Consider the following 25,900-nt stretch of genomic DNA (forward strand, 5'->3'; position numbering starts at 1 on the left):
CTCACAGCATTGATGACCCCTTTGAGCATGATGAGGTGGATGAGCCATGCTGTTCCACCTTGTTAGCGTGCTCTTCATTTTTAATGTACACTCATGACTGAAGTTTGTGTTACCTATAGCACTTAAAACTCTCAAGGTGCAATTAACCTTATTGAGGCAGTAGTGTATTTCTGTGGTAACTGTTGTTAAGGGCAATGTATTAACTGTTGGACCATTTCAGCTAACCAGGCTGTATGTATTCAACAGAAAAAAATGGCCAAGATTAAGAAGATTTGTGTGGAAAAAATAGTGCGCCCTTACGGATTGTGAGTTAAGAATGTAATTGGAGTACATTACTGCTGATCGAGCGTAAATGATTACTGACCAGGAAGTGCTGCCTCCTCAGTTTCCCATTTCATTTTTAAACAGTCAGTCTGATGAGAACCATTCAGGTTGGTGGTAAAACATGCCTGGAACAAGGGAGATATATGGCTGCCGAAGGCATGTTGCTTCGCCTCTATAAGGGAGCAGTTATAAAGCAATTTCCTAACAATATCTTTCCACAGTGGAAGACCTTTTTTTATAGAAAAAAAAGTTCAGCAATTATTGCCACTCTACCCAGGAGTGAGTGGGCCAGCAAAATGTACTCACAAGTTCAGACTGTGATGCTCCTAGAGATATACAAAGAGCCTCTTTTACGCTGACCTCTCTTAACACTGTTAAAAGTTCGGTTCACTGTTGGTGAAAGACTGAACAAATACAGCTTTTGGTGAAGGGTAACCAGAAAAAAAAACTTAACTCCAAATAAAGAATATTTCTGCACAACTTTAAGCTTTCAGAGCACTTAAAATAATCAAAGCCTCTAGAACGGAGTCCTCCACATCGAGATCAAGTGGTGTTGTACTGTAATGTAAACAAAAAACCTAATGGGGTGTGTCACAATTATGTTTCAATCCTAAATCGTGGTGATGGAGTGATCTGGCTCTGCTTTTCTGCTAAGGACCTGGTTGCTGTACCATCGCAAATCGTTTCTTCTCCCAAAATGTTTCTCTGTATACCAGCACATTCTAGAGGAAAGTGAATGACCAGTTTTCCAAATGGATAGTGATCTTAAACGCCAGTAATCTACAACTGACTGGCAGAAAATGACGAATCTGGATTTGGGAATACTAAAGTCAGTCCAGGCCTCCACCCCTAGAGATGGTGATGGGACCCTAAGACACATGTGCCTAAACTGATCCACTAAAACTACATCAACTTTAAGCAGCTTTGTAAGAAGGGGTAGAACCTGAAGTCCTTCCAGTGTGAGACTGAAACTCTTACATAAACATTTACTTTAGGGTATTGTTAAAGGTGAATCATCTTGTCACCAAACCACTGGGTGCACTTTTCTCAAGGCAAACTTTTTTTTGTTACATGTCAAAATTAAATTAGGTTTTTCTGTGTCGCATACGTTTAGATTTATTAACTGTGAGGTTAAGGTTATGGGCTGCATATTCTAAACAAAAGCTGGCCTTTTCAGTAGAGCATGACTGTCCAGCATCTGGTGATGGTTCTCCTTGATCTTGTAACCGTCCTTTTTAGGTCTCGTGCCTAGCGTTGTAGTGCGCAGCAGTGCTCGCGCAGTGAGACCTCTTGTACGGGGTTTGAAAACTGACCTAGGAATCACACGCTCTTGTGCGTGTGCTTTTCCTTTTGGCCCATGCTATTGGCCTTTGTGTGCGTCTTTTTATCAAAGACTGCATGCAGTTGGCCAAAGGTGGGCGCATTGCTCCGCTCATGGCCTATTGGTGTCTATTATGCACAATGCTGCCATGTGGTTTCAATTATCTTGGCCAGACATGGGCGTGATAATTGAAACCACATGGCTCGCTGTGGCGCGTGCACCACTCGCGAGCTTCTTCTTTTTTTGGATCAATTTCACAGGGAAGCGACTGAGTGAAAGAAGGAAAGAGTTGGGCTGTTGCTAGGTTTTTAAACAGTCTACCGAGATATTCTTCTTTACAGTGAAACTGTTAAATTGTGTATACATCAGACGAGCAAGTGCGGGTAACTTACTCTGCACAATTTTCAAATGAATTTCCAGAAAGAACACCGGTCTGAAGGTGCACTGATAGATTTCAATGCCTCTGGTGCGCACGGGGATGGGGCTGCTAGTCAGTCTGCATCGGTATGGCTCATGGTCGAGCAGACCGTACCCCGCTCTCTCAGAGGTGATTCACGCGCCCCCTCGCTCCAAGACCTGAGGGCACCTTCCATGCGTGGAGCTTTCTGACTAACCTGATGCTCCAGATATCACAGAGGGGAAGTCATCCGAGCCTGAGTAGAGGCAGACTGACTGCACTCCTCATTCCTGCTGCAGCCCACGGGCCCACCCTCTGCTCCCACACGTCACGTCTGCAGCTCTTTTCCTGACATTCACCCCTAGGTGCAGCCATCTTCATGGACATTTGCAGCCTATGCAAGGGTTATAGTGAAGGAGGATTTGTTTCCGAGTTAGGACGGCTCTGGGGCACTGTATGCATGCCGCATGTGGTGGCAAGCAGTCAATGCAGGTGTTTGCAACTTGGAGGCCAAGCTGTGGCTCTTCAGTCTACTTGCCGGATCAGGCGTGATCTGCTGCCAGGAGTGGCCATGCCAGGGCTGAGAGCAGCGTTGCGACTCTGTGCATTGAAACAGACTGTCCGCAGCAGACAGTGAGGGCCCTGTTAACACCCTGCCTCGCTGTGCACTCAGTGACGGGTGTTTTCTATCCTATCTGCCTGGCTATTTAAAGAGTACGGACAGACTGCGCTGTTATAAAGGGTCAGTGAGTGACTACTCATAGGTAGTAGTCAGTAAGTGTCCTAGACACATCCGCCCCCTACACTCCTCGAGGGATGTTTGCTGCCCGCGAGGCTTCTGCAGAGTGAGGGCTCGCGGGTAGCGGTCATTGAGGGCCCTAGGCACAGCCCGTGCTCCTATGCACTCACTGAGGCACATTTGCTCCCTCAGAGTGACGGCTCACAGGGAGCAGTCAGTGAAGGCCCTAGGCACAGCCGCCCCTGTACACTCACCGAGGGATGTTTTTGCTACCGCGAGGTCTCTGTAGAGTGCGCGTGAGCTGCGGACAGTCTGTTTCTACACCCGGCGTGTGAGTGTCACCCTGTGCTCCTATACACTCAGTGGTGGGTGTCTGCTGCCCGCGAGAGCTCAGTGCTGAGTGAGGGCTGCGAGCAGTCCGTGTTCCTCCCAATGCCTCTCTGTTCCTCCCTCAGCTTTCCCAGCTCTTGGCCCAGCCCACAGTTTCCACCCTCTGACTCCTGTCATTGGCAGCCCGAGGACCCAGCCTGTAAGACACATTCCTCTGGCGGCCTCTCGCCTCTCCCCTCACCTCCATTCCTCAGTTTGGAAAAAGCAACATCTTTATGTGGACAGTTTCAACGCAGCAGTCCCAGCTCTGCAGCCTGGCTGCATGGGTGGATGTGAGCTGAGAAGGGAGCAAGGACTGAGCGCGCTCTGAGGACTGACCTTTGTTACTGTGTTTTGGCTTTTCATCGGGAGTCGGCAATAGCTCATCCCAGGTGCTCTAAATTATACGGCAGCCTTAGTCACTTGACAGTCAGATAAAGGGATGTGCCAAGATTTCACAGATTGGGATAATAGTTTACAAAATGAGGGCCGGTAACAATCCAACTCAAAATAGATTACCACAGTACTCAGGTAAAATACATTGTACAAGTAGCACAATACCACTAATTCCAAATAGTCTGTTGTAGTGCATGATCCTGATGCCAGCATCTCAAATAGTACAGTATCTTACCCAGCACCACTAGTTGCAGTCATGGGCTCTACATTTTAGCAGTCTATTTTGGGATGCTGGTACAATCACATAAACCAGATACACTGATCCCATAAACTGGGAAATGAACGTGAAGCTTGTTTTATATGCACTGCTTAAAGCCCAAACAGGCAACTAAAGAAGCAGTTACAAGTAAAGTCACCTTGCACAACAAAACACATTATAAATAAATTGGTACAGCAAATGTAGTACCACCAACCTATATTTCTCATACGTTCATTCCTACGTAATATTACTATATTTTATCAAAATACAAGCACACACAATCATAATACAAGCGCACACACAATCCCACTCTATAAACTTTCTTCCACTTTACTCAACACCACTCCACGCTAAACTACTCAACTCCACTACAATCTATAATTACCTCTACTCTATACTACACCACTTCACTGTACCCCACTACACTCTATAGGTCTACAGTAACAAAATTAGAGCTAGTAATGTTGCATTAATATTTGCTACTCCAAAAACTCAAACGTTTACTAATGCGAGACCTATTGCATTGCAAATGCTTGTTAGTTTAGACCCTGTGCACATGGTTTTAGGTTAAAAGCTAATCACCAGGAACAGCCTAAACGGTCTCTAAAGCAGACCAGTTCAGTTCTCAAGGTACTTTTTTTGGGGGGGGGAAATGAAATGGGGTTTTATTAAGCGCGACTGCTGCCCTGAGGCGTCCAGGCGCTGATAGAGAGGATAGTGCTTTGAGGAGAAACACATGGGGGCTAGCAGTTATTAAAAAGGAACGTTTTAAGCTCCTTACGGAAGGATGACAAGTTGGGGTTTGACCTAAGGTGTGGAGGGAGGGAATTCCACATCTTAGCAGCATTGAACGTGAAGGATCTTCCTCCTGCTCTTGACCTCCTGATCCGGGGTATTACTGCCAGAAATGCATGAGTAGATCGGAGATGTCTACCGGGGGAGTAGGGGGAGAGCAGGGAGTGATTGATTTTTGGCCCGGTTCTCCAGTAGGATTGGTGGGAGATACACATGGCTTTAAATTTTACTCTCTCCCTAACAGGGAGCCAGTGTAAGGTCCTCCAACCGGGCGCTGTTGATGTTCTACATGGAATCTGTAGCAGCGTGCGTGCAGCGCAGTTCTGGGTGCGCTGGAGTTTTTGCAGCACGTATTCTGGAGCCCCTAAATAGAGGGCGTTGTTAAAGTCCAGCCTGGATTGAATGAGGCCTTGAATAACTATGTTTGGCTTCGAACGGCAGACATGGCAAGATTTTTCTCAGCATCCTGATAATCCCGAAGCAGGTAGCAGAAATTTTTGTGGCTTGGGTATTAAGGGTTAGGGACTTGTCAAGCCACACCCCCAGGCTCTTGATGTTATCTTTCGGACTGGGGGGTGGGCCTAAGGTAGTGGGCCATAGGTGATCAATAGTGGGCAAGACTGGGGGGCCAAGCACCATAAGCTCGGTCTTGTCGCCGTTAAGTTTGAGAGAGGATGCCATCATCCATCTCCTAACCTCTTCCATACAGGATGTTAGGTTGGCTTGTGCTGACCCTCTGTTTTTCTGTGCAAGAGAGACCACTAGCTGAGTATCGTCCGCATAAGTGACTATCTTAATGCCGACAGGACGGACGATCTCAGCCAGCGGTCTCATGTATACATTAAACAGCGTAGGGCTTAATGATGAGCCCTGTGGTACCCCACAATCCAAAGGCTTACTTGCGGAGATAAAATCTCCGTCAAAAACTTGGAAGGTCCTTTCACTAAGAAAGGATTCTAACCAGGCCAAGGCATCTCCCGTTATTCCTAGGTCGCACAGTCGGCCCAGCAGGGTTTTGTGACTTACTGTGTCGAACGCGGCGCTCCGATCGAGGAGGATCACTGCCACTGATCCCCCCCCTCGATCCAAGATCTGTCTCGTCTTCTTCCACCACAGTTAACAAGGCAGTCTCCGTCCCATGTTTGGGGCGGAATCCTGTCTGTGAGGCGTCAAGTAGGTTGCTAGATTCGAGGAACATTGTGAGATGGAAATTAATGTGTCTCTCAAGAATCTTGCTTACCCAGGGCAGAAGAGAGATGGGTCGGTAGTTATTGTAATTGGTGGGGTCTAGGTTAAGTTTTTTCAGGAGTCCTCTCACCATGGCTTGCTTCCAGGCTGGAGGCACTCTACCCTTTATCAGGGAGTTATTAAGCAGCTCCAAGAGAGTAGGAAGAATCACCTCACTGGCGGTAGTCATGATGTGGGGTGGAGCTGGGTCATTTGGGGACCCTGACTTTACCAGAAGTGTAGTATATTCTAGGGATTCCAGGTCCAATAGGGGGAAATGATCCAGCATGATTTGTTGCTGACTTTCCGCCTTAGCGGGGCACTGATGTTCAGCCCTGGGAGATTCCAGGGATGAAGCTGTAAATGTTCCGTAAATGTTGTTTATTTTCTGGTAGAAAAACTCCGCAAGTTCATTACAGCGCAAGATGGGGTCATCATTTGGGACTGCAGGGAGGGGGAGCTTAGTAAGGCTCTTGACTATTTGAAAGATCTCTCTCGGTTTGGACCTGGCTTTCATAATTTTGACACAAAAATAGGAGGACTGTGCCGTTTTTATTTCAGTTTGATAGGCTTTAATGGCTTCCCTGTACTTGACTTTATCTAAGGTATCAAACCCCAGACGCCACTTTCTTTCAAGTTTCCTGCAAAGTCGTTTTTTACTTCTAAGTTCGTCTGTGTACCAAGGGGCTGTTTCCTGAGGTCTCTTTAAGGTGACTTTGCGAATAGGGAGTATGGAGTCGATGGATTTCCGAATCCAGTTATCGAATTCCTTGTTATCTTTCGAGGGATTCTGAGAGAAGGAGGGTCTTGAGGCTGACAGGGACCTGGCCCACTGTTCTCGTGGAAGCCTGGACCAGTTTCTCATTTTGCGTGGACGAGGGATACAGGGAGTAGATTTCTGTATGGACCAGATGAGAGGGATAAGAAAGTGGTCCGTCCATGGGAGGGGGGTGATTGGACCTACCCTGAGATTGTCACAGTTGCTAAATACCGGGTCCAGCAAATGTCCTTTGTTATGAGTAGGAGTTTGAATTAATTGCTCCAGTTGTACAGCAGCTAGATTTGCAATAAGGTCATTTGTGGTGCTGTCTGCATTGTTATCAAAATGAATATTAAAGTCGCCCAGCAAGGTAAAATTGGTGGGGGACAAAACTGATTCCGCTGTTAAGGAGGGTAGTGTAGTGTGAAATTGTTTCAGAGGACCTGGGGGGCGGTAGATAAGTGTTCCTGTGAAGCTGTTGTTGGGGGAAAATTTAAGAGAAAAAGACATGCTTTCACAGTCTGGGAAGGGGTCCGAAGTGCAGTTACACTGATAGAGAGATTTATGGATGATTGCAAGTCCTCCACCTTTCGCTTGTAAACGGTCCCTGCGAGAAATTTGATAGCCGGGGGGGGAAGTGCTTGTATCAGGTCTGGTTCGGAATCGGGAGTAAGCCAGGTTTCAGTTAAAAAGACAGCATCTGGCATTAGATCATCTATCATTAGCGAGATTTCCGTTCTATGCTTTATAAGTGATCTGCAGTTTAAAAGAAGCATAGTGTAACTCTGTACCTCATTATTCTGTTGAGGGGTGTTAAACCTGGTCTTACAGTATAAACAACAGTTGGGAAGGTCCAGAGGATGGTGGGGTTGACCACAGCTGGGTTTGAGAGGTGGTCGTAGAGAGTAAGGTACCTGCGCTCAGGTATTTCCTGCGCATTTGGGAGGGACCGGGGGAGGTGGCCCCTGTCCCCGGTCGTTCGCGGACGGGCGCAGACGGGCTTGCCTTTGGCGCGCCGGTGGCGTGCCCGCTACGCGCGTCCGCTGCGCGGCCGAGGAAACCATCCCATTTGAGGAAGAGGGAGGGGGCGTGGCCGAGCGTCAGAGGGCGTGGCCAGGCTCGAGGGCTTCTCTGTCAATGGCGGCAATCACCGTGACAGCGCTTCAGTCGGCTGTGCGGTGAAAAAGTATCCAGGTAGGAGAAGTGACACAATTATCAACAGTAATGTTTAAAACGTTTAAAACGATTTTTAAAAACCAAACTCCCGGCTTGCGCCTCAGGAGCACTAATCCGGCACTACTAATTTCCACTAAAAGTAGTTTGTAATGGTAACTACAAGCATGATTCCAAGGAAGCTGCATGGTTTGTATTATGTGATGGTGCCTAAAGTGGCATTTGCCTGCTGTGGTAGATCAAACTCGCATAGCCCAGATCAAATGGTTCATTCATTGGTCTGAATACGGAACACACTTGAAGATTGTGCTAATTTGTTCGGGGGGGGGGGATGCGGAGTGTAGTACCAGAGCAGACTAATCGGAGAGGTAAAAGCTACTTGGACAAAATACACTTATCTAAATTCCCACTTGCTAGTTGGGAGTAAATAAGAGTTAAGTCTGCCTGTCTTTAACTTCTTGTGTCTATCTAGTGCATTTTACTTTCTCTGACTGGTGATCTCCGGAGGATCTTGACTCTGGAGCTTTAGGCAAGGTTGTAGTTTCATATAAATGAATTTTCTTATGAATAGTTGTGTACAGTTGCTATCAGTCGGCTATGGTGAGGTGTCTGTCGGATCTCACCTGGGATTTTTGCATACACACACACGCTCATCTGTTTTGAAAGGCCTCAAAAGTTTGTGTTCCTCTCACTTGGTACTCTTACCAATCCGCATTCCTCTCCCTTTTCCCTGGCAATAAAGCCCCCTACATGCGTCCTGCATTATATGCCAGTGTGATTGTTAGGAAATATGAAGCTCCCCCCCCCGCCTCCCCATTCCGGTCTTACTGACCAAGCTACGCCCCTGACTTTAGGGCAAGGGTATCGGTTGTCGTATAGGTATTTAAACAGTTTGTTACACTCATTTAAAAAAAAAAAAAAATCAGTCTTTTTGGTGGGTATTGTAAATTGAAGCAAATCCATAACTTCAGTAGTGCTTGATCTGCAGTTGGTCTGCAATATTCTGTCTTGATTGTCGAACAAGATGGTGGAAGTGTATTTGAGAACCACCTTTTGCATGCTGAGGTGGAGTAATGAGACGTGGGGGTTATAAACCCTGGCCCTGCTAGACTATATTGGATTGGAGGGTGCCTAGCATGTCTTGCCTAACTTCTTGCTGCTATTCAGTAACCAAATGGTGAGAATTCAAGCATTTCACCAATGTTTATCCATAACTCAAAAAATACTGTTTACTTTGAAATGGATTATATGTACGGCTGCACACATTGTGACCCTTTATTGAATTCAGTTTCTTGCTTGTGGTTGAGTACTTAAACAGTGCCTTAGTCCATGGTAGTTAAAATGCACCAGTAATAATTTCTTAATTTCCCTCAGGAAACCTATGAGACCATCCCTGGGCCTTCCAAGATCACATTCCTTTTACAAGCCATCAGGAATGCTGCTGCTGCCGAAGAGGTATGTTTAAAAAAATAAGTTACTTTGCAAATCCTCAAAGTTTGTGTTTTTGTGTGAATGCTGGGAGTAACTAAAAGGCACGCAATGGTGCTTTTTAGGTCGAGCATCAGCGCGCGTGCACTGTCTGCAAGACCTGCTGTAATCGCGCTACGGAGTGTAATCTAAGCGGTTGCTTGTCGCTGGTTAAATATTCTATTGCTCTTGTTTCCTGGCTCCTTATTGTCCGGTGTTCCCGATACATCACTTCTGTTTATAGTTGGCCGGTGCTCCTCGCTTACAGTTTCCTTACACTGTAGGTTTCTATCTTTTTGTTTAGGAACAATTTTTATTTTTGTACAAGCTCCCCGTTTTGTGCTTTACCTTTAATGGCGGCTGTACCACTTTCTTTAGACTTGGCTTGCCTTAAAGGGTCGTGGCAGCCCTTAAAGTGAAAGCACGGCATGGGGCGCTTTTACAAAAAAAACTTGTTTGTCAACTAGAGAAACACATTTTTCTTTTTTGTAAAAGCGCCCAATGCCGTGCTTTCACTTTAATAGCTGCCTCACCCTTTTCTTTAGGCGAGCCGCGTCTAAAGAAAAGGAGTTGCCGCCCAAGTGCACACGGTGAATCGTTGCTAAGTCGGCGAGTTCTTGGAGGCCAACCCCACAGCAAAAGGGCAGTACTCCTCACAGCTCTCCAATTCTTCTCCTTGGCAAAGGTTCCTCTTGAGTCCAGAAGTAATCTAAAGTTCTGGGGTTTAAGGTCCATTGCTTATATCCCATTTTGTCTTTGTTCTTTGTGCCAGGGTCTCTGAGCCCAGTCCAAACCAGTTCTTTCCTCACTGGTGCAGTATGACCATAGGTGGTGGAGACAGCATTGTGCAAGGGAGACGGGCCCTATTCAGGAGCAAGGAAAACTCTTCCCACTACTCTTAAATGCCGCCACGGTCTATTCAGCTCGGATTCATCCATGAAGTGCCAGGCACACCTCTAACAACCTCCTTGGCTGTCTGAAGTGAATGCACATCCTCCGCCCCGGTCACTTCAAAACCAGACCGTCAATCCACAAACAGGCAGAGGCACACAGCATGGTTAAACAAGAACGTGCCTACTTTCTAAGTGACATTTTCAAACACACAATTTAAAAACAATATTTACTAAAAGATGTTATTAAATTCTGAGTTCAGAGAGGCTGAACTTTATTCCTTTATCTTGTCTCAATGGGAAGTTGTACGTTTACGATGTTACACAATATCTCCCATGTTATCCTATGGTACAGATAGCCTTTCAATAGTGAAAAACGAAATTGGTAGTATTTCACTATCATAACATGTCTCACACACACCAGTATGTCCTACCTTTCTCACACACACCAGTATATGTCCTACCTTTCACATACACTGCACTACTTGAGGGGTGCCTTACATGTAAGAAAAGGGAAGATTAGGGCCCTGCAAGTGGGTGCACTTGCCAGGTCCACATGGCAGTTCAAAACTGTACGCAGACACTGCAGTGGAACGTCTGAGTTACATTTGCAGGGCTACTTAGGTGGGTGGCACAATTGGTGCTGCAGGCCCACTAGTAGCCTTTGATTTACAGGCCCTGGCACACTCCGGGGTCTTTACTGGGGACTTACCAGCAAAGAAAATATATGCCAATCAAGGAGATTTACACAGGGAGCACTTGCACGTTGACACTGATCAGCAGTGGCAAAGTACCCAAAGCATCTAAGCCAGCAATTCTGAAATCCCACACAGCATCAGAAATACAGGAGGTATAGGGAAATAGTCAGGAGAGACCACGCCAAAGATGCTAAGTCTAACACTCCCTGATTACCTAGCCCAAAAAATCAGCCCTCCATATCTACAGCATAGGCTCCTCCCCAATCGGTGAAGTCCTCACCAACATCCTGAACAACTCTTATCACCACCGCAACGTTTCCAGATACTTGGAAACACACTACTAAAGAAACATTCGGCAGACTGAACTCAACTAGCAAAGTACCACCTGATCTCCCTTTTATCCTACCCACCTAAGGTCTGGAAGAAAACCAGCAGCTCACTCCCTCAACCCACACAAAGTACTAGACTCCACACAATCAGGTTTCCGGCCCAACCACTGCACTTGGATAGCCCTCATCGCAGCAACCAATGACATCCAGTTGATCCTCAACTGTGGAGGAACAGCGGGCCTCATACTATTTGAACTCTCAGCAGCCTTCGACACAGTCTCCTGCACCACCCTGATCCAGTTCATACATAAAACAGGCACCGAGGACCTGCCCTCCACTTCAACTCTCTGTCCTGGCAGATAGAACCAAGTCTGCCTTCCACCTTACACGTTGTAAGCCAAGAGCCTCATCTGTGGAGTCTCTTTCTCCCCCCCCCCCCCCCCCCCCCCCCCCGAAGGATCCTCCCTTGGTCCAACCTTATTTAACATTTAGATGACCCCATCTGAACACACCACATCAATATACTTTTGTTAGCAGATGACACCCACAGATCATTTTTTTTTCTCCCAGTCGTGCCAGACTCTTGACAAATAACTTTCATCTGCATAACCTTGGTGTTCACCTGGATGAGATCCAGTTGCTTCAAACTCGGCACAGACCAAACAAGTGGTGGTCTATGGAAGAAAAACCTCTACTTGGGACTTTACCTGGCCATTGGACCTCAGCCACATCTGGAACATTAAAATCATCCTGGATGACCACCTCATTATGACAGCCCCGGTGAATGCAATGACCTCCACTTGCTTCTGTACCATGAGTGCTGCAAAAGATCAAGTGGCTACCAGAGAGCACTAGTAAAGCGGCTACACGAGCCCTGATTGCCAGCAAACTTGACTATGGCAACGTACTCTATGCAGAAATCGCTAAAACTCCTAAACAGACCTCAAAACACAGCAGCAAGGCTCAGCCTCAATGTACCTCACCGCACACATCATCCCACACCTTTACTGGCTCCCCATACACTCGTGTTCTTCTCACACACATACAAAGCTGTACACAACATTGGTACAGCCAACCCCCCTCCCCCACCTCCCCAACAGCTGGATACTTTCACCTAAAGCCCAGACACCTCAGCTGGACTGTCGCTACTGCACGTGCCCCATATCCACAAAACCAAAGTAGGAGGCCAGGCTTTCTTTTACATATTAACTAAGCATGGAGCGGCCTCCCACATAACATCAGAGTCCCATCATCGCTTGTCAAATTCCACAAGAAGATGAAAACCTGGCTCTTCTAATAAACTCACCAGGGAGTCACTCGCCTACCCACCTGCTAAGTGCCTGGATACTCTCATGGCTGATTAGAGTGCTATACAAATAGACATAACAGGGTTCCAGTACTCTGTACATGTGGTGATCAATTGTCCTAGGATACGTGCTTGCAAAAGACTCCCTTGAAATAATAATAAACAATTAAGAAAACTAGACGACCCACTTAAATATTAGGCATGATTTAATGGTATTGAGCAGCTTATTGTGCTGTGAACTTGACGAGTGGCAGCCTGATGGAATATGGCTTTGTTTAAAAGTATTTTGTGTTTTTTTTTTTTTTTTTTTTTTTTTTTGTGGTTGACTTTCCTTCTGCGAACTTGTGATTTTTATCTCTACTTTTGTCCACAGGCTAGACAGATGGCTGCCGTCCTTTTGCGACGGTTGCTGTCCTCTTCTTTCGAGGAGGTCTACCCTACTCTTCCACCCGATGTCCAGAATGTCATCAAAACGGAACTGATATCAGTCATTCAGGCTGAAACGCAAACCAGCATAAGGAAAAAAGTCTGTGACATTGCAGCCGAACTTGCCCGTAACTTAATCGGTAATGTATGCAGTATAACTATCATTCTTCTCTCAATATTTGTATTTTGCGGTTTATGCAGTCACTGTGTTATAAAGTCTAAACTGTCTAAAGTTAGAATATAGAAGGTTTCTATTTCGATGTGCTTTATAATGACGTTGTTGGTCTGCCGTCTTTCCGGTTAGTGTTTGCTGTTCTCTTGTATTGTTTAAATACTAATTTATCTGATACATCTTTTCCTTATTTTTTTTTCTCCGAGTTTTTATTTTTCCCCCGAGTAGAAGTGTGTAGCTGAAATTGCACAGGCGGCAGTTTTAATTCTATATTGCAATATTTGTTTGAATAATCGGTCTTGAGGTTGACTTTTTATTTTTATTTTGTGCAATACATTTGCTACTGTATTTCCTTGCCAGTGTGATTGAAGCCAGTCGCCAAGCAGTATTTTGTTCTGTGCAGAGTTCTGTGAAGCATTTCCCCTGCTCACTTTGTAGTTTTAGCCTAGTCTGCATTTCATTTTTAGAAAATGGGAATTTCAGACTAATGTAATGTAGACCACCCTGTTAATCTGAAAATGTATGTTCGAGGCATATGAGCTGCAGATCACACACTTAGGATAAGATCGCCATCTGGTGTTGGGCTCGGATGATTGCAGGTGGTTGTTGTCTTCGGAAGAAGCCTTTTGGTCACGAGATAGGTGACTCCTCCTCTGGACAACAGTGCGCATGGGCATCCACTCCATCCTCAGATTGTTTTTTTCCGCCATTGGGTTCGGATGAACTTTTCCACTCCGGCTGAAAACTTTTGAAAATCCAGCTTTCGAAGCGAAAAATCTCTACTACTCGACGTCGAAATTTAATCTGACCGGTTCCGGATACGGCTCATGGAAAGGACCCCTTTTAAAAAATGCCCCCAATGTGGAGCAAAGTTCCCCCACAGTGACCACCACGAGGTCTGCAACCTGTGCCTCTCGCCGGAACATAACTAATCCAGCTGTCCAGCCTGCGCCGCATTCCGATCCAAGAAAACCATCCGGGACTGAAGAGCTCGACGCCATATCATGGCCAGACCAGCTCCAGAACCAGAGGACATCTTCGCCCAGGATGTCCCGGAAGAAGATTCCGAAGACCTCCAAATCGTATCCGAAGCGGACGATTCCGATGACATCATCACTCCGGGGCAACAAGTGAGTACCAGTGCCCCTACCCCCCCCCCCCCCCCCCCCCCCCCCAAAAAAGGTATTGGTCAAGACTCCGCCAGCTGGCCCCAGTCGCGACCGAAAATCGTCTTCAGTAGCCCCGGCTCCGAAGAAATATAAGCTTACAGGTGGCTCGGGCTTGAGCAAACCACATGTTATAGTGCCCACAATACCTTCGGCACCGAAGACGCAACACCTCTCGGCACCGAAGCAGGCACCGAAATCCCCGACGGCACCGAAATCCCCGACGGCACCGAAATCCCCGACGGCACCGAAATCCCCGACGGCACCAAAATCCCCGACGGCACCAAAATCACCGACGGCACCGAAACCATAATCGGCACCGAAACCATAATCGGCACCGAAACAACCGTCTAGTCCAAAAAGACTCTACCGATCACCCAAAACATAGATCGGAACCAAAAAAGTCGGCACCAAAGCCTCTTTCGGACAATGAAGAACTTTTTCGCCCTGATCCCACGCAAAAAAGGATTTATATCAATCCGAAAATGGGACATGTCACCGCTGTGCCATAGAAGAAAAGGAAGCTGGACACAACACCTTCTCCAGCTCCCATAAAGAAGAAGGACTTTGCCACCTCACCCATTCGTCCTTCCTCTCCTATATCACCTCCCCCCTCCCCCCCCCCCCCCCCCTTCCCCCACCTCCTTCTCCTCTACCATCTCCTTCACATACACCACCTCCACAGGATGGTGACTTAGGGGGAGGGGGTGATCTGGATGACCTTAACGATCCTAATGATCCTTTTCACACTCCCGGATACGGCACCCTTAGATGACTGGGCTTACCCTTTACCTGATATTCCTGATCCCACTACATACCCCTCCAAACCCTCCCCTCCAGATGACCACCTAGGGTTTGGGCAGCTGATAAACAGGGCGGCACTTTTCCATGGAGTCACCATGCACTCAGATACACCCGAAGGAGACTTTCTTCTAGACACATTCGAACAGTCTCAAAAATCAGTTCAAATCTTGCCCATGATTAAGGGAGTCATAAAACACGCCACAGAGGTCTTTTAAAGACCCTGTCAGGGCTAGGGTTCTTAACCCCCGAATTGAGAAAAAAATATAGACCTGCCCCACAAGATCCCGCTTACATTAAAGCACAGCTCCCTCTAGACACTTTAGTAGTTTCAAACGCAAGAAAGCGGGCTAACTCCCAAACAGGAGACACACCGCCCCCAGATAAGAGTCCAAGCTTTTAGAGGCCTCGGGCAAAAGAGTTGCAGCACAAGCTGCTAACCATTGGCGTATTGCCAACACACAAGCCCTATTAGCCCGATATGATAGGGCTCATTATGATCAGTTAGAAGATCTTTTACAACACCTACCAAATCAGTACAAATCCCAGGCCAATGACCTCATCCAAGAGGGTAAACTCATATCTAACGCATCAATCAAATGTGCACTAGACGCTGTGGACACTGCTTCTAGGGCGGTCAACACAAGCATACTACTTAGATGCCATGCATGGCTACGTATTTCAGGCTTTAAGCCGGAAGTACAAACAACAATACTTGGTCAACCATTCAACCAAGAGCAACTATTTGGGCCCGCAGTAGATACTGCACTTGAAGATTAAAAAAGATAACGAGACTGCTAAGTCAATGGGAGCACTATAGTCTCCACAACCGCGAGGCTCCTTTCTACGCTCCTTCTATAGGGGAGCCTCCAAAAATGTTGGGACAGACACCTCTTCCACTTTCAAAACCTCCGCACAAACATCCCCTAACGGAGGATATTTTAGAGGAGGATATAGGGAAAACAACACCAAGGGCCGAGGTCGGGGCAATACCAACACTCGCACCTCTCCAGCCACTAAACAGTGACTTGCCTCCACTCCCCCAGATCATTCCACTCCGGTCGGGGGAAGACCCCAACAGTTCCTACCTGTCTGGAATTCCATTACAACAGACAAGTGGGTAAGACAAATTATCCAGTTTGGTTACTGCCTCGAACTCACAAACACCCCCCCACACATACCACCCAAGCACCGTCCAATGTCACCACACCATCTTACACTCCTCAAACAGGAAATTCGGTCCTTGCTTCACAAACACGCAATAGAACCAGTTCCACTCCAACATCAGGGTACAGGAGTATATTCCCTATACTTCCTAATCCCCAAAAAGGACGAGACCTCAAGACCCATACTCGACCTCAGACTACTAAACCAGTACATACACTCAGATCACTTCCATATGATCACTCTCCAACAAGTCCTCCCACTACTTCAACAAGACTACTTCCTGGCCACATTGGACCTCAAGGACGCATACTTTCACATCCCCATGCATCCTGCTCACAGGAAGTACCTAAGGTTTGTGGTAGACGGACAGCACTATCCTCCCGTTCGGAGTAACAACTGCACCCAGGGTATTCACCAAATGCTTAGCAGTAGTGGCAGCGCACCTCAGGAGACAACAAATCCATGTCTTCCCGTACCTCGACGATTGGCTCATAAAAGCCAATACTTTCGACAAATGCGTTCTCCGCACTCACCGCACTATTCAAACCTTACACAACTTGGGATTTACCATCAACTATCCCAAATCTCAACTGCAACCCTCCCACATACATCAATATCTGGGAGCCACCATAAATACTTCCAAGGCCATAGCTTATCCCAGCACAGCCAGGATAGCCAACATACAAAACCTCATCTTAAAATTTCAAACTAAACACTCTCTTCCAGCAAGAGTGTTTATGCAACTGTTGGGCATGATTGCGTCTTGCATCTCCATTGTGCCTCACGCACGACTTCAAATTCGTCCCTTGCAAGAAAGCCTAGCACAACAGTGGAACCAGGCTCACGGACAACTTACCGATCTGGTGTTGGTGGACAGCCGCTCACTGAAGTGGTGGAACACCATCAACCTGTCCAAAGGGCGACCGTTATTAGAGCCTCTTCCACAAGTAGTGCTGACAACCGACGAATCTCTCACAGGGTGGGGACCCCATCTCCTTCAACACACCACTCCGGGCAAATGGACCGCTCAACAGAAACTGCTCCATATCAATCACCTAGAACTTCTAGCGGTGTTCCTAGCAGTGAAATCTTTTCAAGTACATCTAAGGAACAAAACTGTCCTCATCCGCACAGACAACATGACGACCATGTATTGCATACAAAAACAGGGGGGGACACATTCTCTCCAACTGTCCCAACTCGCACAGAACATCTGGAGATGGGCAATTCCCCAAAACATCTACCTGCTAGCGGAACACCTTCCAGGGGTTCACAACCAGATTGCCGATCTCCTAAGTCGACAGACTCAACAAATCCATGAATGGGAATAACACCCCAAAGTCCTACTCCCATTCTTCCAAAAATGGGGCCAACCAGACATAGACCTGTTCGCCACACACAAACGCAAAATGCCCAACCTTCGCCGCCAGGTTTCCACACCCACAGTCGAAGGGCAATGCAATATGGATGAACTGGACAGGCAGATTTGCGTACGCTTTTCCGCCTCTCCCACTCATTCCATTTGTGGTACGCAAGCTCAAACAACCGTCTCTAAAACTGATTCTAGTAGCTCCCACTTGGGCACGTCAACCCTGGTTCACAACACTTCTGGAACTATCGCTAGTTCCACATCAAAAACTGCGCCTTTCTCCGGCCTTATTAACCCAGAACCATGGAGAAATCAGACACCCAGATCCACAGCAACTGAACTTGGCGATCTGGCTCCTGAAGTCTTAGAGTTCGGTTACCTCAACCTCCCACCAGACTGTATGAATATCCTAAAAGAAGCTAGAAGACCTACTACTAGGGCATGTTATGCTGCAAAATGGAAAAGATTTGCCATTTACTGCACTAACAATAATATACGTCCACTGGATGCTTCCATCCAAAACATAATTTGCTACTTGCTACACTTGCAAAGATGCAATTTAGCGTATTCCTCCATACGTCTACACCTGGCAGCGTTAGCAGCCTACCTACAAAATCGACAACACTTGTCACTATTCAAGGTACCAGCCATCAAAGCCTTCATGGAAAGTCTCAAAAGAATTATTCCTCCCAGATTACCACCTTCTCCAGTGTGGAATCTAAATATTGTTCTAACAAGGTTCATGGGCCCTCCATTTAAACCTATGCACAAATGCGAACTGCAATTTCTTACATGGAAAGTGGCTTTCCTTATCGCAATCACATCCCTGCGAAGGGTAAGTGAGATACAGGCCTTAACTATTGAAGAGCCATTCCTACAACTACATCGTAGCAAAGTGGTTCTTAAGACAAACCCAAAATTCCTGCCAAAAGTCATTCCCCTTTCCATCTTAACCAATCAGTCGAGCTGCCAGTCTTCTTCCCTAATCCAGACTCCGTAGCTGAGAGCCCTTCATACTTTAGATGTTAAAAGAGCCTTGCTTTATTATATCGACAGAACCAAACCCTTTCGCAAAACCAAACAACTGTTTGTTGCTTTCTCTCCTCCACATAAAGGCAACCCCATCTCAAAATCAGGTATAGCCAGGTGGGTAGTTAAATGCATCCAAATGTTACCAAAAGCTAAACGCACTCTTACAGTTCCCCCTAGAGCGCACTCCACACGTAAAATAGGGGCTTCCATGGCATTCTTAGGGAATATTCCCTCAGAAGATATTTGCAAAGCAGCCACATGGTCTACCACACACACCTTCACTAAGCATTACTGTGTTGATGTGCAATCCAAACAAGCTTCCGTAGGCCAAGCTGTCCTAAAAACTATTCCAAACTGCTGCAACAGATACAGGTGACCACCGCTAGGGGAGACACTGCTATATAGTTTATCCTAAGTGTGTGATCTGCAGCTCATATGCCTCGAACGGAATATGCTACTTATTAGTATGCATCTGTTCTTGGCATGTAGAGCTGCAGAGCCACACACGCCCACCCACCTCCCCGGGACCTGTATCTGTTCCAGCATTGTCTTAATTAGACATTACACATGGACATCCTTTCTCTTTATTCTTACACACTCCATTTCCCATCATGGCGAAAAACAATCTGAGGATGGAGTGGATGCCCATGCGCACTGTTGTCCAGAGGAGGAGTCGCCTATCTCGTGACCAAAAGGCTTCTTCCGAAGACGACAACAACCTGCAAGCATCCGAGCCCAACACCAGATGGCGATCTTATCCTAAGTGTGTGGCTCTGCAGCTCTACATGCCAAGAACAGATGCATACTGGTAAGTAGCATATTCCTTAATGCAATATAGGGAACTTATTTGACATGCAGTTGTGTGCTTATACATAAGCTCTACTCTCGATACTGATTAATACAAGGAGCAAGTCTTGGTGGGGGAGGGGGTTGTTCTTTAAAATGGGCGCATAACTTGAAGGCTTTTCCTCCTTTTTGCACCCATAGATCTCCAATCTGGCTGTGTCTTGACATAGGGTGTTGCATTAGCTTGCCAGATGCTGATGTTTTAGTTGGCTAGAGGAGTGTTGGTTGCTAGCCTTATTGACATGGCATATTTTCAAGATGTGGGACGGCAGAATTAGCGATTGCAGTTTAAGTGCTGGGGATACTATTTGTTGGTCTTTGGGTCATGTGGTGGCATGCAGAATGCTCTTTATGTAGAGTATGTTTGTACTGAATCACGATCAGAAGAATGGTGCTGCTACCTGAACTATTGCAGGAGGGAGGTGGATTTGTGATCAGTTTGATAATGTGTAACTGAGAGAATCTTTGCTTCTACTTTTGTATACTTTGGTGATGGTTGACCTTTTAGTACGTGGCTTTAGTTGTCTGAGGGGCTGGGAGCTGCAGGTTTGCAGGGTTATCTTTAGTTTTTTCCTATTTGCATACTGAGTTCTTTATTATGCCAGGAATGTGGTTTCAAAAATTGAACTTTCCAGATGGCTCATGTCTTCAGGGTGAGATAGAATGGATGCAGGTGGAGACTGCATCCTCTTCGCTTTTGTTTACGGATTATTTCTATCCTACTACAAAGTGTTTCATTTGAGAGTGGTGATAGAGGCAGTCCTAAGAGGATTGATATGATTTGGTGGAAAGTGGTTTCCTGTTGTGGGTGACTGGGAGTCACGGTGATAGCATGAAGTTGCAAAATGATCTCACCTGTCCAGTGGCAAGTGCTAGCTTTTGCTTGTCAATGGATTGAATTGAGGGCACCGGTTAGCTCCTGACTGCTAGATTTGTAACTAGACAGTTGTTGCATTGCTTTTGATGTTGCCATCACCTACTGTTAAGGTCTATTATCCAGTGAGAAATTAGAAGCTAAAGTGCTTTGTACCTTTCCCTTAACAGTAGTAGAACGGACAGTATTCATGACCAACTTGAATTAAAATGCTTTCTTTGCTGCTTAAACCATATCAACGGAGGAAATAGTTAATACTCACATTTCCACTGGCAAGTTTACTTGTGATTAATTCACATGCATATGCAAAATTGTTGTGCAGTGCGTAAACCAAGAAATCAGAAGAATGTAACTACCTGGACCTCTAGCTTCTGTCAGGAATTAACATGTTTAATTTATCAACAATGAATACCTTCGCATTGCCTTACACTTACTACAAACCACAGATCCAGACTGCAATAGAGTCCTTGAATCGTGGGTGGGAAGCACAAAACTGCATGACTGTGAAGCCATGCCAGTGGCAGAGTGAACGCCATATAAATATGTATTTGAGCACAAAGTGGTGGCTATTCTAGAATGTAGCTGTTGGAATCTCGATAGGATAACTTGTGGTACCTTTGCTGTGCCTAAGAAGTAAACTTGGTAAGCTCTTTAAGCCAAAGTATTCATATGTACCAGACCTTTCCAATTGGGTCGCCAAGTTGTGGTGAGAATGTCAACAGGCACTACACGTAGAAGCTACTAAGGGTGAACTCTGAACTCTAGGGAAGGAACAGTCTAGGAAGGAAGGCTGGGTGTATCTAAGAAAAAATAGGTGCAATTTATGTAATTTATGTTAAGTAGTTGGCAGAAGGAAGTCTGGTTCCCATACCTGGATACATTACCAAATCGTTTGATCTGATGTGAAGTATTAAGATTATGAATTGGTATTAACTCCTGGACGATAAATGAGAAGGTATAAATAGAAATGATGCAACCTGATGGCAAATGTACATGTATGATAGGCACAACATGTGATATTTTGCATATATTGGTGGACTGCTCAAAGGTGTTAGCTCTGCGGAAACAGTTTTTAAGTCCCATCTTTTTAAAATATAGTATTGGAACCCATGCACATGCTGTAGAACTTCTTGTAGATATGCTAAACCTTGACATTGCAATAGCTATTGGGAGATATATGAATACTTTAAAAAGGTTTTTTTATGGAGAAATTAATCTGAAGATTGAAAGCCGTGATAGAATTGGTATTCATCGCTTTATCTGATAAAAAAAGTTTTTTTAGATAGGATAATTTTTATTAGGAATTCTTATAATTATATTTAAAAGTATTTATTTTATACATGGGTGTGACTATGATCTATATACTGAATAATTGCGAGTGGAAATACGTTCTGTTCCCTTCTTGCAGGATATCTATTTTAATGGTAACCGTTGATGTAATTTGTCATATTAGAATATGAAGAACAAAAAATCTACGTGCCTCCCGTAAAAGCAGAAGTTGGTCAAGTGCTTTCTTTCTCATGCCATGTTGTAGACTTACTATAGTTTTCCCCATTGGGTGAAGTGTTTGCAAACCATTTACAGATGTGCAAAAGAAGCCTTTTGGGATTTTTTTAATTGGCAAGTTCACTAAACCCACTGCTTATCACTTCATCTGGCCTTGTTTCCTCGTGTTCGCAGGGCAGTTTTTCTGTCTGATCTGATTTGTTTGTTTTTGTCTTTCTTTTATAAATAAGTTGCAAACCCAGGTTGGCTAAGACTGGTAGTGTGAGCATAGATTCACAAAAGGTAGATTTTATTTATAAAGTTTTATATAGCGCGAACAAGATCCCGAAAGATATCCGAGCGCTTTACGGTAGTATGAAGGAGAGGACATGAGTGAGGTATCAACATCAATTGAGAAAGGAAAATACAGTAAAGTGATGAATGCAAACAACAAAAGGGGGTGAAAATATGCAGTAAAGAGGAGCCATATCAAATGGAGGTAACCCTGGAGATAGCAGCAAAGTCAACCACTCAAGTGAGCCTAGCCACTTAAGGTAGGAATGTGATCATCCGAAATCTCTTAGCTTCCATTTTGAACTCAGTCGTCGAGGAGAGTCTGCATATTTCGGTGGGGGAGAGTTCCATATCTTTGGGGCAGCACCAGAGAAGGCTCAGTGATGTTCTTTTTGCTAAGGATTAGAGGTTTCAGGAGGAAAGTTGTGGTGCTTCTTGAAGCGCTCTCCCCACAGGATAGTTCAAGTTTTTGTACCTGGGAGTCTTGAAGTGGATGGCTTTGTGCACTAGAACTGCAATCTTTAGCTGAATTCATGCTTCAAAGGGTAGCCAATTGAGAGATTTTAAGACTGGGGGTATGTGCTTGTTTCATTTGGAACCTGTCAGCAGTCTAGCCGCAGTGTTCAGTGAGGCCCTTAATGGAGCCAGGGCATATTTGGGAAGGCCGCAGAGGGTAGCACTGCCATAGTCTAGCCTCAGCAAGACAAGCGCTTGGACCACCTGCTTGAAATTCCTTTGTGGAAGGAAAGGTTTGGTATTTCTGAGAGTCCTCAAGTGGTTTGCTCCCTTACATACACTGCTGATATGAGTATTCATATTCAGGTGCTTGTCCAAGGTAACTCCGAGAGATTTGGCGGAGTCTATGATCGACGTGCAGTTGAAGGCAGTGAGGTGAGTCAGCCAGAGATCTAGCTTGGGTAGGTGGTTCGGAGGGTAGATGAACAGGAACTCAGTTTTGGAGGTATTGAGCAGGAGATGGTTCTCGGTTAACCAATTCTGAGTAGACGCTAGGATAGTATTGAGTGAGATGTTATCCGGGGATGAGATTTTCAGGTATAGTTGTGTGTCGTCGGCATACATGTGTAAGAGAATGTTTGTGGAGTTTAGTGAGTTAGCAAGAGGTTCCAAGAAGAGGTTGAATAGGATAGGAGAAAGGGCGGACCCTTAGGGACCCCCATGTGAACTGGAGAGGGCTGGGAGAGAATGGTTTGCCTTGACTCTGTGTTCTGTGATGAAGGAGGGATAAGAACCATTGTAGCACCAGATCCGAGAAACCCATTCTGTTTTGCAGGATGGATAGGCGATTGATATGATTAACCGTGTCGAAAGCGGAGGACAGTTCAAGGAGGATAAGTAGACCGGATTCATTTTGGACGAGCATTTTCAGAATGTCATCCATAACGTGTGAGCGGACCGATTCGGTACTGTGCCCCTTCCGAAAACCGGATTGATGCTGGTCTAGAAGTTGATAGTTCTCTGTGAGCACAGAGTTGGGATTGTACACATTTTTCTAGGAGTTTCGCTAGGGTGGGGATGTTGGAGATGGGGCGGAAATTATTGAGATCCATTTTATCAGCTTTTTTTTTTTTTTGTTTTTAAATAGATGATACCTGATCTGCTTTTAGGCAGTCGGGGATCGTGCCTTGAGATAAGGAAGCGTTTACAATCCTAGTCCAGGTGGGGATGAGAATGACCGTGATCTCTTTGAAGATGGCAGGAGGCAGCGGGTCACCAAAGTGGTTGGACGGGTTGATAGTCTGAAGAATTTTGCAAATGTCTTTTTCACTATGGGGTAAAGGAGCTCCATGATGCATTGTTCTTGGTGTTCATGGAGGTCGGGTTGCACTTTTCAAAGAGGTCAGCGGGTGCGGCTGTAATAGAGGAGGGTAATAGGGCCTTCTTGGAAGCGAGGTCAGTGGAGAGGAGTCGAGATTTCTCCGTGAAGAAAGCATCCAATTCTTCGCAGGAGGGAGGGTTGCCTCCCGGGTCTGAGAGGTTTGGACCAATAACTGATTGCTGTTTGACCAATTCAAAAAGTTTCTTGGGGTGGTTTGCTGCTTGGTCTAGTTGTAATCTGAAATAGTCCGCCTTGGCTTTCTTGATCTGCTTGTTGTAGAGGCTCCTGATATCTCTAAGGAGTTTAGTTGGTCTGAGGAGGGGTTTGATCGCCAGGAGCTTTCAGCTGTCCTAAGGTTGCGGCGTTCAGTGTTTAAGTTATAATTCTACCACGGTTTGGATATTTTTGAAGAGGCATGTTGGAGTGGAGCAATGTCATCCATGATGTTGGCCACCGTCACATTGTAGGCGTCAGTGAGTGTTTGCACCTCTACCAAGTCAGCTTGGGAGGAGAGGACGGATTTAAAGTGGGCAGCGAGATCGTTGTGGTTTATTGACCGGAGGTCTCTTTTCCATATCTTTAATTTCAGAGGTTGAGCCTTCTTCAACACCACCTCCCTGTTCATATAAAAGAGGATGCTGTGGTGGTCGGACCAGTCACACAGTGTAATGGAATCTAGGGTGATGGTCTGTTCCTTGGAGATGTCTAGAGTCTCCTTTAGAATGAGTTGGTTGGTAGTTCTAGATCATAAAGAAATTATTTAAGGCAAGAGACTGTGGGGGTCTTTGGGGTTACTCTTATTATGTGCTAGCCTTCCATTTCTTCCACAGTTTGATACATTTTGTTACTTGTTGAGGGTAGTCTAACACCACAAGAGTACATGAAAAGTATAAATTAGAAACCCTAGTGATAAACTAATTTAAACATTAATCGCTTTACTAAATGCCAAATGTTGGATGACCTTCCTTGGTTCCAGAGGGAGTTCATTTCCATAATTGGATACCAATCTGCTGGCAGAATTGTCCTTTGCGTTGCCCCATGGGGCATGGAGGACAGTCACCAGCATGCTATCAGTCAGAGGCCATTGGCTTGCAAATAAATATCCTCCATATAATTGTGTTGCATTTCAGTGAGGCGCGGCTTTTGCTGGTAGTTTGCTCTCTCACAGTTTAAGAGCAGATGCTGGTGTCAATTAACACTACAGTGTGATAGATCTTTAGGCAGAAAGGCACAAAGCCTCCCACGTTAACCAATTGAACACCGGCACCTCTTCATGTATGCTGTTGGACATGCAATCATTTTTGGCACAGTTTACAGCAATGTAAATTGTGACGATTTTATTAAGTAACACAGGAAGTATTTTCTGAGTGTCAAGAATTGGAGGATGATGGAGCGGAGGTGGGGGAGAGAGAGCAAAGGTTAAGGTCTTTAAGACCAATTATTGGAGTTGATTTATTTTTGTTGACCTCTTAACCACCCACCCCTTCCTCTCTTGCTGGCAGATCTTAATGACTGACTTGGGTAAGATGGACATTGTTTCTAGACCTGCTCCATGTTAGCATTGCATGAAAAGTGAGCAGGTCATAAGGGCTAGGCTAACGGGAAGATTAATTTTCTCTACCATACCATGGTCTGAGTTCAATCAGGAAAGTGGCATGAATCCTGATGGTTTTGACTTTCTTCACCTACATTTACCTCAAGAATGCATGAACATGCTGCCCCTTGGGTGTTTTTTCCATTTGTGTATTGCCAGCCCAGTGGTGCTGGGAGTAAGGCACTACCACACCCTTTCAATTTGACTCTGTCCAGTCTGCAAAATTTTTCCACTTAACACTTTCTATGCGAGATGAATAACTTGTGACTAATAGTAAGTTATTTGTATCTTTTGCACTCAAATTACTTGGAAATGCAGAGTTCCTCCCTTGGTGAGGCGTGCACAGCTGTTTAGCATTGCATATCGGTCAGTGTAGGAGGCTGGCTT

At 45.6% G+C, this 25,900-nt stretch overlaps 1 protein-coding gene across 1 annotated transcript in view; it reads left to right on the plus strand.

The window, feature by feature from the left end:
* Nucleotides 1–25,900, plus strand: part of IPO5 (importin 5) — a 614,356-nt gene that overhangs the window by 12,819 nt on the left and 575,637 nt on the right. The window contains exons 2-3 of the mRNA XM_085622105.1: nucleotides 9,135–9,215; nucleotides 12,824–13,016. Coding sequence (XP_085478231.1) covers nucleotides 9,135–9,215; nucleotides 12,824–13,016 — 274 coding nt within the window. The remainder of the gene's footprint in view (nucleotides 1–9,134; nucleotides 9,216–12,823; nucleotides 13,017–25,900) is intronic.

The sequence above is a fragment of the Triturus cristatus genome, chromosome 8 (assembly GCF_964204655.1).
Source record: "Triturus cristatus chromosome 8, aTriCri1.1, whole genome shotgun sequence".
NCBI classification, from domain to species: domain Eukaryota; kingdom Metazoa; phylum Chordata; class Amphibia; order Caudata; family Salamandridae; genus Triturus; species Triturus cristatus.